Source organism: Lutra lutra, chromosome 11 (genome assembly GCF_902655055.1).
Source record: "Lutra lutra chromosome 11, mLutLut1.2, whole genome shotgun sequence".
Taxonomy (NCBI): Eukaryota; Metazoa; Chordata; class Mammalia; order Carnivora; family Mustelidae; genus Lutra; species Lutra lutra.
In genome coordinates, this window is record NC_062288.1 from 51,826,151 (window position 1) to 51,842,823 (window position 16,673).

General features: G+C 36.5%; 1 protein-coding gene across 9 annotated transcripts in view; it reads left to right on the forward strand.

Moving 5' to 3' along the window:
• Window positions 1-16,673, forward strand: part of HDAC9 (histone deacetylase 9) — a 938,635-nt gene that overhangs the window by 562,618 nt on the left and 359,344 nt on the right. For 7 of the 9 annotated variants that reach the window (XM_047696022.1, XM_047696026.1, XM_047696023.1 and 4 more), the window contains one exon: window positions 3,316-5,958. In XM_047696022.1, the coding sequence (XP_047551978.1) occupies window positions 3,316-3,630 (315 nt within the window). In that variant the 3' untranslated portion in view covers window positions 3,631-5,958. Of the gene's footprint in view, window positions 1-3,315; window positions 5,959-16,673 lie in introns of those variants that run through there. The other 2 variants (XM_047696020.1, XM_047696021.1) reach the window with 1 other exon arrangement.

The following is a 16,673-nucleotide window of genomic DNA, read 5'->3' on the forward strand; positions in this document are numbered from 1 at the left end:
GGGTGTGGGGAACTGGTGGCAGCAAGAATGCGTTAGGACTGGTTGGGGTCAGAATATTCTGAGAAGGAGTCAAAAAGACATCATGTTTGAAACTGATTTAAGAAAGTGTACAGCTACCAATGAAGACCAGGGCTAGGGTATGATCACAGCTTTGGGCACTGAGGTAGAACAGAGAAAAAGACTATCGGATGTGAGGAAGTCAAGGTAGTGAGGGGCCATGTTGGGACTGGGACTGAGAAGGAAATAGCAATAGACTTTCCTTTTACTTAGCAGGCGGTATCTGCAGTTCCCTCTTGGTAACTGAATAGTCTCTGTAGTCAAACATGGAAGTTGCAGAGTCATTCCTCAGTAAGCAGGGACTTTTGGTGGGATGTTTCCAGAACAATGCTCACATGCTCCCTCATGGGCCTTTCATGAACGGCCCCCTCAGTTCCTGTCTCACAGCCACACATCCCATATGGTTTTCTTCTCTCTTCCCCACAGAGACTCTTACGTGCAGGAACTTCTGAATGCCTCCCAGAGGTGTCTGCCTGACTCATACGTGTCCTTGGTCCACCAGCTCTGATGCGCTAGCTCCCATGAATTTTCCTAGCTAAGCTTTTGTAGCGAGAGGGAAATGTTCTACAGCTCACCAAGCATCCACCCAGAAGATGAACTGCAGCCGTCTGCTTGCAGATTGTCCCTCCAAGGGGCTCTTGCAGCCTCCTTCACCTGTCTAATACCTTTCCTTAGGTCAGTCTTTCTCCCCACAAGAATCTCTATTATACTCTTGTACGTCACATCTGAGGTGAGCCATAGAGGTAAGGGTTGACTGATGAGCTCTCTCTCTGAAGAATGGGTGGATACTTGTCACCCAAAGTCCCTATCCCTGGTGTCCCAGCTCAGACTGGGACTTTTCTATTAAAATTCTGCCTCTTTCCTATGGCGTCACATGCTCTTTTTCGCAATTACATGGGATCCCTCAATTGTAGAGTCGAAGTTCAGGAATATTACATTGTCTCTTACCCCAAAATCACAGCAATGTACAGGGTATTATGTATTATGTTATGAAGAGCTAATTAGCATGGATACAAAAGTCCTGCAAATAGTTTCCTTAAAAAGTACTTAGAGACATTTAAAGCACAATGGGATGATTGTTCTTATGCTGACAGCCCCAGAACAACAGATGTTAGGATTGTAAGCACAGAGGAAATTAATATTTAAATTGCCTTCTTCATTTTGACATAAATTTTGATTGGTATATGTTCTCTTAGCTTGATTATGTCTAACTTAAGATTGGTGATGTTTACATTTTATGTGTGGCTTTATCTAAAATTGTATTTTATTTCTCTAGAGTCTTATTCTCAACCCAAACATATTATAAACTGTGTCACTCTCTCCAGCAGCATCTTCCAGCATTCTCCCCACCTTCCTGAGCTCAAACCCCACTGGCCTTTCATTTCCTCCAATGCACTGGACCCCTTTTCCAGCGCATGTACTGTACCTTCAGCCAGAAATGCTCTCTACCCTTATCTCAACCCCTCACATGCATGTAACTAATGACTCCTCCTTGTCTATCCTTCCTCTTTCATGCTAAACATAGCACCTTCTCAGTGAAAGCTCCCTTAACCACCCACAGTTCTGCTCCTGCGGCAGCTTGTGTGTGCCCTGGGCTTCTTCCCATTTCATTTACCATATTTGAAAATATGAATAAATTTATCTTTTGGTTCCTTTCTAAGACACTAAACTATAAGCTTTACAAGGGCAAGGTGATGGCTGTTTTCCTAATGCTGAGCATGGTGCCTTGAACCTAGTTGGCATTCAAAAATATTTGTTGCACAAATGAAGGAAAGCCCCCCAAGAATTTTACAGACAGTGAAAATGAAGAGTTTCCTCGGTATATGCACAGCCATTTGAGGTTATGTGACCTGGAGGAAAGTCTATTAGCCTAAAGAGGGTAAGACAGCCTTCAGAGTTGGAATACTTTGGTATTCTAACTCTAAGCATGTGTTCAGTCTTAAAAACATAGGTGTAGGGCGGGTAGTAAGCTTAAGCTATACCAAGAGAAATAGGTATTCATGATTTTAGCGGTTGTATTCTAAGTGTGCTGCTCATTAACAATATTTGGCATGTTGCTCACATGGGCACTGAATTAACAGAAAACTCCAATCACTCTTGAAACCACAGTTCAAGATCTGAGATCTGCAGACGATCAGTGGTCATTGCGAATCAAAACAAGAAACCTACTGTGACATGAAATCATCTTGAGAATGTTACCCCATTTATTGAGCTTTTATACTGTGATATTTTGCTGTTGTTTAAGTTAGGGTCTGTTCTCGTTTTGTTGTTTTTTTAATCATTGAGCAGTTAATTCATAAACTTCTGAAGATAAAGTACAATTTAATTTATAAAATAAAGGTCTAAATAATTTTCAGATTAAAAATAATTCCTTCTTTCCTATTATTTAATTTGGATATATTCATAAAACATTTTTAGTGCTATGACAATTTTTTTTAAATCCCACATCTTTTTTTTTAAAGATTTTATTAATTTATTTGACAGAGAAAGATTACGAGTAGGCAGAGAGGCAGGCAGAGAGAGAGAGAGAGAGAGAAGCAGGCTCCCCGCTGAGCAGAGAGCCTGATGCGGGGCTCAATCCCAGGACCTGAGATCATGACCTGAGCGGAAGACAGAGAGGCTTAACCCACTGAGCCACCCAGGCGTCCCAAAATCCCACATCTTTTTAAAGTTTAGGATTTCCAAATCAATATTTCCATGTTTTACCAGTATATATAAGAAGGTGTTTTATCATTTGACCATTCAGGTATGGGAAAACTAGATAAGGCTTTGGCATTTGTGCTCATATTTTATAGTGGCTGACATCTGTCCAAAAAATGAGATTGTGGAAGGTTTTCATTACCTTTCCATTAATTCCATCACATTTTCTCTTTTGAAAAATAATATTCTTAGGTTTATTTGGATTAAATTGTCTCAGTATGAACTGTACTTATCAAAGTTTCATAGTTCCCACTGAAAACTCTTGTTTACCTTTCCCCCACCATTTTCTAAGTGTGTGAAAGGGTAACCCATGAAAGAAAGCACTCAAGAGACCTCGTCCTCTGCCTACCACACCAACACAATCTGGCAGGGATGGGACTGCTTCAGATGTAGGATCACTGAGGAAGTTTGTCGCATACATAGTCATTCCGCCGTTGGCGTCCAGAAACTAGAAACCAGAACGTTCTGAAGTAGAGTCATTAGAAATGAAAGTGTGTTTTGCTTCTCTGTTACCACCAAGAACTATTGAATTTTGAACCCCTGAACACTCTCTTCTAGCTGCTTTCGAAATCTATTGAACAACTGAAGCAACCAGGCAGTCACCTCGAGGAAGCGGAGGAAGAGCTTCAGGGGGACCAGGCGATGCAGGAAGACAGAGCGCCCTCTAGTGGCAACAGCACTAGGAGCGACAGCAGTGCTTGTGTGGATGACACACTGGGACAAGTTGGGGCGGTGAAGGTCAAGGAGGAACCAGTGGACAGTGATGAAGATGCTCAGATCCAGGAAATGGAATCTGGGGAGCAGGCTGCTTTTATGCAACAGGTAATAGGCAAAGATTTAGCTCCAGGATTTGTAATTAAAGTCATTATCTGAATATGAAATGCATTGCCGGTTTTGGTAAATGGATATTATTTCCTATCTGTTTATATTTCTGAACGATTTGATTTTAGTGTTTAAGGATTCTACTTAATGCAGATATATCTATATAGAGATTTCTCTATATACTGGTTTCTATATAGATATCAAGGTTTCATTGAAACTCCACTGGTAAGGAAATACTTGTTACACTAAAATTATACTACATAAGTATACAAGTAATTAATAGGCTTTAAATTCATCCCAAAGCCTGCCACACCAATTAATTCTAAGGAAAACGAAATCACTGTTGTTTTTAGTTTCTCTGTTGAGATCAGTGACTGCTGGGTATAGTCACCCAGTCTGATCAATGAAACTTTCTATTAGCTCTTCATTTTTTTTTTTGATATGTAGAATTCAATTTTCACAGTGTTGTACATAATGTATCATACTACAGTCTTGAACACTGTTAAAGGTAGTCTGCCCCTTCCTTCCTCTCTCTTTTTTGTTAAGTTAAATGTTCTGGTTACCACGCCAATAGTCCTTAGGTTATTGTATAGAATGCAATTGAAAATATTAGGAATAGAGGTGGTTTTAAATATATAGATTGCAAAGTACAGCACTATTTTAAGTATTACATTATGTCTCACCTAGCACTGCTCATTTTACTTTTATCTTGTGTTATTTGATGACATTGTCTATCGAAAAAGATCAAATGAAGCCAATGCAGATAATAGCCAGAAATAATGTGCAGCATTATGGTCCAATCAGATACTATATTGTATCTACAATTGTAGAAAACACAGTAATGGTATGATGATTATCTGATACGAAGTCACAATCATGTTTAAAAGAAGAAGGTGTATCATATTTTATAATCATATCACTAAGATCTCTTAGATAGAATTCCATAGTGACTCGGCATATACCATACCACTTTGGCAAATAAAAATTTAGGAAAGTTAGGCATAACAACGGAATCTACTTGTATATAATGCACCTTCAGAAGGACTGTGTCCTTTGATGCTATGAAATACAAACAACTTTGAAGGCAACAGAAGACTCTGTTTATTTAAGTCCGTTCTTTGTCAGGTTCCTGCTGTTCTCCTACAGAAAACTGATTCTATGAGGCTGAACAGGAAATGCCTTGTGGAAACAGGAAGTCCAAGTGATTCATGTAATGAGGAATGTAGGGGGAAAAAAAAACGGAGGATAGTGTTTTACTCTTTCTGTTTTTAAAGGGCACTCTATGAATTGATTTATTGTCTAAGAAAATAACACCGCAAGTAGGGAAATTGTTAAGGAAGCTTTTCACTGGAACATTTCCTTCATACTCCCTTTTGATATGTTTACCTTGTTTTATAGGTTTACTTTTGTTAAGCTAGTTAAAGATTCGTTGTATTAAGACCCCTTTAATATGGATAATCCAAATTGACCTAGAATCTTTGTGAGGTTTTTTTCTATTAAAATATTTATATTTCTAAATCCAAGGTATTTTAAGGTGTAGTATCCTGTTTCAAAGGAGATAGAGCGGTTTTGCCAAATGTAGACATTGTAACAACTGTATGTTATTGGCACGTGTTGTTTACATTTTGCTGTGACATTTAAAAATATTTCTTAAAAAAAGTCACTGCTAAAGATACATTATCCTTTTTTAAAAAGTCTCCATTCAAATTAAATTAACATAACTAGAAGTTAGAAAGTTTAAAACTTTTCCATATAATGAAAGTCCTTCTGATAATTTGACAAATACCTATAATAGGCAACTTTTCCTATTAGCACCATATTTTGGTTAGTATATTCCTTAAGATTAAAATGATTCTTTGTCAGTTGTTTTGCATTAAAAATATGGCATTCCTAAGATAAAATTGTATATTTTTTCCATCTCATAAATATTCATTTTCTTTAAAGTCTTTTTTCAATCTCATAAAAAAGGGATAGTGCATCTTTTAAAATACATTTTATTTGGGGAGGAACATGTGGCTGAGCAGACTTTTGTATAATATTACTTCAAAGATATGTAATCACAAACAAAAAAAAAACCTATTTTTTATAATGTCATTTGAGAGAGCTTCATCAGTACAGTTGGTGGACATTAATTGTTTGAATTTGATAGTCTTTGAATTTAATCAAGAAACTACCTGGAACCAGTGAAAAAGAAAGCTGGACTTAATTCATCTTAGTATTAATTGATAAATGTCTCTTTTCAAATCTACTGTATTTATTATAATTTACACCCTTGAAGGTGATCTCTTGTTTTGTGTTGTAAATATATTGTTTGTATGTTTCCTTCTTGCCTTCTGTTATAAGTCTCTTCCTTTCTCAAATAAAGTTTTTTTTAAAAGATCCCCTTTCATACATTTGGCTTTGTGTAAACTTGGTATACTTAATCGGATCTGAAGCTGATGCGCTAGGTCTCATATACCAAAATCGATTGCCATTCGTTGTTGAAACAAGAAAATGAAGATATTTTGAGCAGTTATTTCTTATGCCATTAAAAATAATTAACCCAACAATGATTTTAAACTATTTATGTCAGCCATTATCAAATAGCAAACACATGTAAAATTTTTTGCCTTTTCCATTTCCCAGTGTGGCCTCTTTTTCATGATATGCTATCATGTTTGATGTCGATTTCCAAATATAAAATTTTATATAAATAAATGTTAATTCCTAACTTAGCTCAACTTAAAAAAATCATTTTTAAAAAGGTTAACATAATCCCTCCAGTGTAACAGGCACTCAATAACTATCAAAATAAATAATTTTCCATGTATCATAATAATTTTATCTATTACAGTGATAGCCTGACCTACAAGTATAAAGTAACAGCACATAAATGTAAAAAGAAAAAAAAAACTAATTAAATGACCTCCCCTTCTATGGAAACAATTATTATAATACTAGTGTAAAGCACAAGGGGCCTGGCTCAGATAAAGGAAACTGGGCTGTAGACATCCCTGCACCATGACATAACCAACTCTTCGTCTGGTCAGTTGCTAGCAAACGTCAGTCAGTCAGTACTTCATAATGTGTTGCTGTGTTTTTGTTCCCTTAATCTAAACCTTAATAGCATCATACAAATTAAAATTATTCTAAACCACAACAATATTGCATTAGGTTATTGAGAATTCTGGAGCTAATATCATTGACTATTACAAAATGGATTATCATCCCGTAATGCCATAAGCCTGATAATTTGTCAGAATTGTGGGAATACCATTAGTTATAATTTCCTAAAAATTGCCTTTGGACTTTTATAAACTTGATTCACTTGGTACCAGAGATCCTCAAAAAAGAGTTGGAGGAACCAATTAAATAATGCTTTTAAAATGTATATCCGGTTTTTGATGTGTAAAGTGGAGGTTTCAATAAAAAATATCAATCTCATGTTAAAAACTTTCTCTTCAGGAAAATATTTTTTGCCAAGACTTGCAGTAAATAAACATTAGCCTTCATGTTCTGGCAGTAAAAATCCGCCTTCTCATTGGTGAAGGTAGCTGCTGAAATGGAGACTGTTACTTTTCATAGATCTGAAAAAGGTTGTCTTTAAGAAATTTTTACTTTATTTTGTACTTTTTTTCTCTAAAGGACATTAAAAAGGAATTCAGATACTAATCATTTTTTTTGGAACTAGTACTCAATGGATGTATAGGTAGACAACAGTATTTATTTAAATTTGGCATTTCTATGTGATAATGGAAGCACTGAATTGTGGGTATGCAATTGTGAATTAACAATGATAAATCAAGGTCTACAAATTATAACCAATTATAATCAAGAATTTGGAGATACAAGAGAAGAATTTGAGAGGTAGATTACCATTCCCTTTATTATTGATAATTCCTCCATCTGGGTTTTAAAAGCATGGGAGGGCAATCAAAGAATTCTGCCAAATAAAAGAAGATATTGGGAATATGACTTTTTAGAACTTCTCAATTTAGATTTGAAAGATTTTCTATTCTGATTTCATAATACCTTCTTTAAGGCTTATAAACTATAAGGTTTAGACAATGCAACCTTTTGGGACCATCTTGATTTACAAAAAGACTATCACTTTTTTAACTATTGGAAACATACACGTCTAGCAACTCATTTAGTCCTCACAACAACATTATGGGGTAGATATTATTGTCTTCGTTGTAGGGATGAGGGCACTGGGGCACAAAGAAGTTAAATAAGGTCAAGGTCACCCAATTAGTGACTCTAATTTGAACCTAAGCACTCTGGCACTCGAGTCCTTATTCTCTCCCTTTACTATCCCACAGCGTTTATGCAATAATTCTTTTCATCTGTCCAGGTTTATTAAATCATCAGTTCTCTCTCTCTCTCTCTCCTTCCTCCCCATCACCATTTCCAAACTGTTTTGAATCAATTTTCTCTTAATCATTGCTATAAAGTAGGAGATTAGGACTCTTTTTTTTTTTTTTTTTTTTTTTTTTTTTTGGTCTGATGCATAGATGAGCAGTATGATGATTGGACACATGATGTTCAACCATTTGCATCATGAAAATTGGTGAGTTTCTTTTTTTTCCGACCAGAGCCAGTCTTAGGATGGGGTGAAATAGAATGCCTGCCCTTTGGGTTAACTTTCTATGGGGAGAAAAGGAAAAAGATACCAACTAGGTCACAGATGTCCTTTGCCACTTCCCTTCCTTCCCCAACCAAAGCCAAATACCGATTTCTAAGCAGTTAGGACGCTGCCTTTTAAAACCTTTTTGGACCTAGTGAGGATGCAGTTGATAACCATTCTGACCTAAAACAGTCTGTAGAAAATGTTGGGAAAGGAAAAATAGAGACATGTCTTGAGCTCTTGTCTTCGTAGGTGATTTTTCACTTGTAAGATGCGTAAAAATCCTCTTGAGGGATGCTGTTGGCCATTCGAATTCTGCCCGCACCTACCCGAGGCTCTGATTCTGTTCTCCTGACAGAGAGCTCAGGAGTCTACATTTTTAAAGCCCTTTGGGAGAGTCTGACTCAGAGAGAAAGATCTGGAGCTGTCCAGGGGCCCTAAACCACTTCCTGAAATATGGCCTGACTTTTAATGGCTTTTACCTAAGCTCCTTGGACTCTTCATTCATAGTTTCCAAAATAGACTATCTCATATTTCTGGTCGATTGTTCTGTTCCGTCTGCATTTTAACTCAGCTAGAGGTTCTTCTCACAATATTTACTGCTATTACTGCTGTGGTAGTATCTGTCCTTTTGTTTTATTTCTCTCTTCTAATTTAAACAGTTGCTTAGCCTGTTGATAGAGTAGCCACCAAGACTCGGTGAATTATTTTTCTTCACAAGTTCTGAGCTATTTGTTGCACATTGTTGCATTTTGTGTTTTTGTTGAGATAAAATTTATATGACATAAAATTTACCATTTTATCCATTTTAAAGTATGTAATTCGGTGGGTTTGGGTATATAGTGGGTTTTAGTTCATGATGCTATGACATCATCACTACTATCTAATTCCAGAATATTTTCATCAACTCAGAGAAATCCTGTAGCAATTAAGCAATCACTCCCCATTCTCTCCTCCCTCCCACCCCTGGCAACCACTTACAACTATTTTGTGTCTGTATGGATTTGTCTATTCTGGACATTTGGTATTAATTAAATCATATACTATGTGGCCTTTAGTGTGTCTGCATGATATTTACAAGGTACATGTTTCAGTACTCCATTCCTGTTTATGGCTGAATAATATTTTATCATATGCATATACTACATTTTGTTTATCCATTCATTAGTTGATGGATACTTGGTTTTCACTCTTTGGCTTTTATGAGTATTGCCGCTATGAACATTTATGTGCAAGCTTTTATGTTAACACACATCATTCTCTTCAGTATGAGTAAGTGAAATTGCTGTGGTAATTCTGTTTAACTTTTGAGGAATTGCCATATTGTTTTCCATGGAGGCTGAACTATGTTCTACTCCCACTAGCAGGATAAGAGGGGTTGCAGTTTCTCCACATCCTTTCCAACACTTGTTATTTTCCTTTTTTAAAATATAGCAGCCATCCTAGTGGATGTGAAGTATTAACTCGTTGTTTGGATTTCTATTTCACTAATTGCTAATGATGTTGAGCATCTTTAAATTTAGTTACTGGACATTTGTATCTTTTTGGAGGGGTAATGTCTGTTCAAGTCTTCAAGCCATTTTTAAATTGGCTCCTTAGTTTTTTTTGTTGTTGATTTGTAAGAGTTTTTAAATATATTTACTGGATATCCGAAATATGAATTAGAAATTCTCAAATATATGACTTGCAAATATTTTCTCCCATTCTGTGGGTTGTCTTTTCATTTCTTGATTGCATCCCTTGATGCACAAACATTTGTATTTTTGTTAAGTGCTATTTTTTTTCTTTTGTTGCTTGTGCTCTTGGTGTCATATTTAAGAAACCATTGCCAAATCCAGTGTCACAAAGATGTACACCCATGTTTCCTTCTGAAAGGTTTCTAATTTTAGCATTTACTTTTAGATCTTTGATCTGTTTTACAGTTATATACACTTTCAAAAAAATATTCTTCCATTTGTGCAATTTTTAAAGGGAGAAGAACTTACTGACCGTTGGGCACCACCTTCTCATGGATCATCTCTGTTTTCCTTATTTCTAGCTGATCTTTGTCTTGCTTGTCTGCCACTTCTCTTGATGTCTCTTGTTGTTTCCTGGGTTTAAGGCTGTCCCTTTTCTCTTTCTCCCAATGAACCATTTAAATGCTACAGTCTTGCTCTTTATTGTATCTAATACAAACTGAACAAAACGTTAACTTTGTCTTTCCTTTAAGAAATGGCTTTTCTCTCGTGACCTTTCAAAACTAAACCAGAGTTATTTTTCTTCATATATATTGCAGAATTCTATCCTGGTTACTCATTTTTGCTCATGTCTACTTTGCACTTAAATTTTATGTTGAACTCATGTTTGCAAATTTGCTTTGATCCATGTGCCTTTGTTGACAAAATTTCTGCAAGGACCCCTGTATTTGTACTCTCTAAACTGGTAGCCACATATATCAACTGAGAATTTCAAAATGTGATTGGTATAAATTGAGAAATGCTGTAAGTGTAAAATGTACACTAGATTTCAAAGCCATAGTATCAGAAATATATTAATATCTAAGTGATAAGTGATAAGTGATTTATTTGGTTATATCTTAAAATCATATTTTAAATATATTAGCTTATGTAACATTTTTAAGGTTAAGCTTATCTCTTTTCTTTTACTTTCTTGATGTGGCTATTAGAAAATGTAAGATTATATGTGTGGCTTGCATTGATGGCTCGTGTATTTTCTTCTCTTTTATATCACATTTTTTCTATTATAGAATGCTGCTTTGGCTCATCTTCCTCTCATTTTATATTATATTAACAGATCTCACTACATCATTTTAGACATAGGTGGGCTATCGAACCTGAACAAATTAATATTTGTTCGTGCCACAATATTTCTATTGCTGTTCCTCAGTCTAACATAGACCCATAAAATGATAGTGTTAGGAGAGATGTGCACATCTTAATGATTTAAGAGTTTAAAGATCCCTTTCTTAACCTTAAAGACAACTTGGAAGTCTACCAAGTGCTTTATTAATACTAGCAGTTGTAAAGACAATCCTCTTATCTCTCCACTTGCATCTCCAAGTTTTTAAATTCACTATCTGTAAAATGTGCTGTTTTATCTGGCTTTTCCATTTCTGCTAACAGAACCATTCTTTAGACACTGGACAGATAATCATGAAATCACCTCTGATTATTTCCTCTCCTTTATTTCTTATAAGCAATTTTTACTCCTGTTTCTGATTTGCAAGCCATCCTCTCTCTTTACTTTCTCTTTGGCTCTGCTTTCCTCTGTCAGTACGTTAATAGTGAAACAAATTCATTCTTTTATTATTGCAATAGCATCCTTCCACATCAGTGTGATCTTTATACTAATTCAGTAACTTACTGTAAAAAACCAATACCGTTTTCACCTTCTCTATAACAGAACCTACAACATCTACCTAATTGTTTCATCTAAATGGTCTCATGGTGTTTCATAATTCTGCCTTCATACTCAGACCAAGCACTCATCCTCCCAGTCTGAATCACTTAATCACGCACAGCAAATTCCTAGCGTGGGACTCCAACCTCATGAATTTCATCAAACTTTTTCGCTATCTGGAAAGACTTTAACTCCCTTTTCTAAAACCTACTTTGCTTTTCTCTCCTTTATGCCATCTCTGATTTCTCGAACCCACCCTAACTCTTAAGTCAATTTGGAATTTGTTCCATATAATTTACTGTATAAGTTTTCTTTAATTAATACCTGTCATGTCTTTTTGCTTTTTGAAGCCAGTGCAAATACAGTGTTCCTAGCACCACACCAAGAACCCATGAAGTGCTTATTTAACCTTCATTTGATAGATTTTATTTTTTGTTGCTGTTGATTTTTAGTTGTTTTAGTATTTGACAGTTTATCAGTTGCATATAACACCCTGAGCTGGGTTTTATTCTACATTTCTTTCTTTCAAATTTCATAATGGCTAAAGGACATTTTCTTCTGTATTATGATTTCAGGCTCACTTTTGTTTTCTATGTGAAATATAGAATGATTTTTTTACTTGTTGGACTTTTATTGTGCTGAATTGTCTGCATTAGTAATACTTTCTTTTACATGGGCTCTAGTGATAATAGTTACTATTTAATTTTTATTTTCATCCAGGGGTTAATGATGGAAATTCTTTTCTTGGTAAACTTATTATTAGATATTCCCTAAACTGAATTGATTTGTCATAATTTATATTCTATATGAAGCATTATTGTACTGTAATACTGGACACTTTATTTTTTTAAAGATTTTATTTATTTTAGAGAGAGTGAGCATGTGCACGAGCAGGGGGAGGGGCAGACATGGAGGGGCTCAGCTGAGCCCACTTAGGGGCTCAGTCTCATGATCCTGAGATCACAACCTCAGCTGAAATCAAGAGTTGTAGGCTTAGCCAACTGAGCCACCTTTTTTAAATAAAAATACAGTATAGCATAATTTTCATGGTTTCATAATACTAATTTTTCTATATTTATGTATTCTTTTCTCTTTATAAAGATTTTATTTATTTATTTGAGAGAGAGAGATCACAAGCAGGCAGAGAGGCAGGCAGAGAGAGAGGAGGAAGTAGGCTCCCTGCTGAGCAGAGAGCCTGATGCGGGGCTCAATCCCAGGACCCTGAGATCATGACCTGAGCTGAAGGCAGAGGCTTTAACCCACTGAACCACCCAGGTGCCCCTATATCCATGTATTCTATAGATAGTTTTTGAAGGGCATATTTGGGAAAGAAGAAAAAATGATGCATTTAATCTTAGAGATTAAATCAACCTCATCTTTATGCATATTTAAATAAAGAGAAGTGTAACCGAATATTGATACGTTGTTTTGACTGCATACACACCAAACTTAAATGGTGGCATTTTTCCTTGTCTTTGAGAACCATGGGAGGAACTGCTGTGGTTACAATGTTGATGCAATAGACCACAGGTGTTCCAACCTCGTCATCTTCTGTCAGCACCACCTGGAGCAAATTACTTAATTGTGCCCAGCCTCAGTTTACTCATTTGTTAAATAAGAATAACACTGTCGTCTTTTGTTGGGTTGCTATGAAGCTTAAATGGATTAGTTGATGTAAATAACATAATATATGGTATCAAACTTGGTCCAGAGTTAAAATGAGCTGCTGCCATTAATGTCGGTATTAATGTAGCATCACTAAGAACTTTTTGGAACTCCAAGTAGGAACCTATCTCAGACTCAGTTTAACTTTTTAATAGTGAGTAGCTTTCTCATCACTAAAAAGCCCTAGATCCCTGCTTCCCCACCGTGTTCGTGTCCTTGCCCGCAGAAAAGAGCAATGCATGAAGAGCCCACGTCACTGCAGGAGGCGGTCCAGACCCTACTCAGCTGCAGCCCCTTCACAATTTGTGGGGGAACAACCCAGGTTGGGATATCCTTTTCGAGACTCTGAGTAACTTACTCTTCCTCTAGGCTCCCTTTCCTTCCACCTCCTGTAGCGACCAAAGAAAGAACCCCAGGACTTATTTAAAGATTTCAACTAAGGATTCATCAAACTTAAAACAACACCAGGTATGACTGACCCCACATGGTTTTCATTCTAAAAGGTGTATTAAGAAAATATCTTCGCCAGGGAGACAGGTTTTTTTTTTTTTTTTTTAAGATTTTATTTATTTGAGAGAAAGAGAGAGTGAGAAAGAGCATGAGAGAGGAGGTCAGAGGGAGAAGCAGGCTCCCCGCAGAGCTGGGAGCCTGATGTGGGACTCAACCCCGGGACTCCGGGATCATGACCCGAGCCGAAGGCAGTGACTTAACCAACTGAGCCACCCAGGCACCCAGGGAGACAGTTTTCTGATAAGCTCTGTCTAGGCCCAGCTCTCCTCCAGCATTAATTCCCAGCCCCATTCTCCACCCCAAAGCCGGCAAGCAGGAAGCAGGCCTCAGAGAACTGGCCTTGCCCAGGACCCCATCGGGGATTCTGTTCCATTTGCACTGGGCTCTGCCTTTCTTTGGAATCAAGAGGGAAAAAAAAGTACAAAACTTTTCTGTGTCTTTGCTTTTTAACAAATGCTCTGAGAATCTTTTTTTGGGTGGGAGGATTTTTTTCTACTCTCTCTAGTTGGGTGAATGTTAAACTTGTTCCATCTGGGAGCAAGAAATCCTGCGTCAATGCCTCCATCTTAGTAAATTGCTCCCTCGTTTTGAATAGTCATCCGTCCTCGCTCTTCTACCTCCATTTAACATGATAAAGAATAAGCTAGCTTTACACTCTCTTTTTTAGCATCCTAGATATGTTTTGGTTATGATAGTGATGTATCAAATCCCTCTGTATTTATACTTCACCAATCAAAGTAAATTTGACATTCAGTTTTCTGGTACATATTTTAAGTGGTTTGATTTTTTGCTTTATTGCTTGAATCATCTGACAAACTCATGAAAATATTCAACTTGATTCTCTTTTCTTAAATTTTCTTTACCTCGTACAAATTTCAACTATCACACTATATTGTATGCCTTTATGTATGTGTATGTATCTCAATATAATTTTCTTCTCGATAGAGAAGCAGATGAAAAGTTCTTTTCCCAAGAGGCTCTCCCAGGGATTCTAGAAAGTCCAATTTCTAATGTCCTGGTTTTTTTTCTTTCTATAATAATTTGAATTAAAATGTTGAGCTAAATGAATTGAAATGAGGGTTTTATTTTAGTTACTTTAACTTTCTAAATCTTACTCATTTTTTAATCTACTCTATTGAAAATATATAGAAAAACCCAGTCATTATATATGTACAGTTTGATGAATTTTGACAAATGTGTACACCACAATCTAGATATAGAATATTTATATCCCTTCAAAGAGTTCCCTCTTGCTTCTCTTAATCAAGCCCCCACCAGGACTCTCCCCTCAGCCCCAGGCAATCATTCTTTTGTATTCTGTCACCATGCATTAGTTTTAGTTTTGATTTTCCTACAATTTCATATAAACAAATTGTATAAAATGAATCTATGACATTTTCTGGCTGGATTTTTTTTTTTTTCCAGTCAGAAAATGCTTCTAGATCCATCCATGAGTGTACCAGTAGTAACGGGCCTCTCTTATTGCTGAGTAGTGTTCCATTATATGGATATGTGGCGATTTGTTGATGCTCCTTCTACTGATGGAAATTTAGGTTATTTCCCAGTGTGGGTGATTAATAGCTGCTGTGAACACTCTGTTCAAGTCTTTGTAGATATTTGTCTTTATTTCTTTTGGGTAAATACCTCGAAGTGGAATTCTTGAGTTGTTAGGTATTTGTTTCCCTTTGTAAGAAACTGCCAAATTACTTTTGGTTATTTATTATTTTACGTTCTCATCAGCAAGGTATGAGAGAGTTCCTGTTACTAACACTTGGTACTGTCAGGTTTTTTTGGTATTTTTTTTAATGATAATGCCCTCCAGTGGATGTGTAATAGAATCTCATTGTGGTTTTATTTTGTGTTTCTAGATGTCTAATGATGTTGCACATCTTTTCACATGCTTACTGGCCATTTGTAGAACTTCTTTGGTAAATTGTTGATTCTGCTTTGTTGCAAGTTTTTTTTTTTTATTTTAAGATTTTATTTATTTGACATAGCACGAGCACATGAGGTGGGGGGACGGGCAGAGGGACAGAGAAACAGGCACTCCACTGAGCAGGGAGCCTAACAAGGGCCTCAATCCCAGGACCCTGGGATCATGACCTGAGCTGAAGGCAGACGTTTAACCACTGAGCCACCCAGGAGCCCCCGTTGCATGTGTATATGTGTCGTAAATGTTTTCAACGAGCCTATAGCTTTTTATTTTCCAGAGCAGAATGGTTTAATTTTGATGTGTCCCATTCTATCAATTTTTTCTTCTCTAGTTAATCCTTCAATGCCCTATCTAAGAAAGATTTGCTTCTGTGTTTTCTTCTTCTAGTTTATTTTTTACATTAAAGGCAAAGAGCCATTTTGAGCCATACGGTTTTATTGTATGATGTAAAGAAAGGCTGAGGTTCACTATCTTACACAGGTGTCTTAAATTCTTAAGAACCAGTTTTTGAAAAGCTTATGCTTGTTCCTTTGAATTATTTTGATGCCTTTGTTGGAAATCAACTAAACGTATATGTGTGAGCAAATTTCTGAACTCTTCCTTTTATTCCATTGATCTCTATGTCTAACTTTACAACAAGACCACAGAACCTGGATTACTATTGGTTTATAGCAAGTCTTAAAATCATGCAGTATGTTTTTCATCTGCTTGCTTTTAAGATGTGTTGGAGGCCACGATAAGGCTTGAGACGAGGACCAAACCAGGCCCTGACTGTGTCTCCCTTTAAGTCCAAATACCTTAATAAAGGGTTACGGACAGGAAAGGTTGAGTAGCACTGAGAAAGGGTCTGTGCTCTGTGTCCTGTGCTCCCTACCTGACTTCCCACACATACTCCCTGGTTGATTGTATTAGTTGGTCCTTGTTGTTCCTGTCCCTCCCATAATCCACTCCCTGGTTGATTGTGAACCTCCCATAATCCAC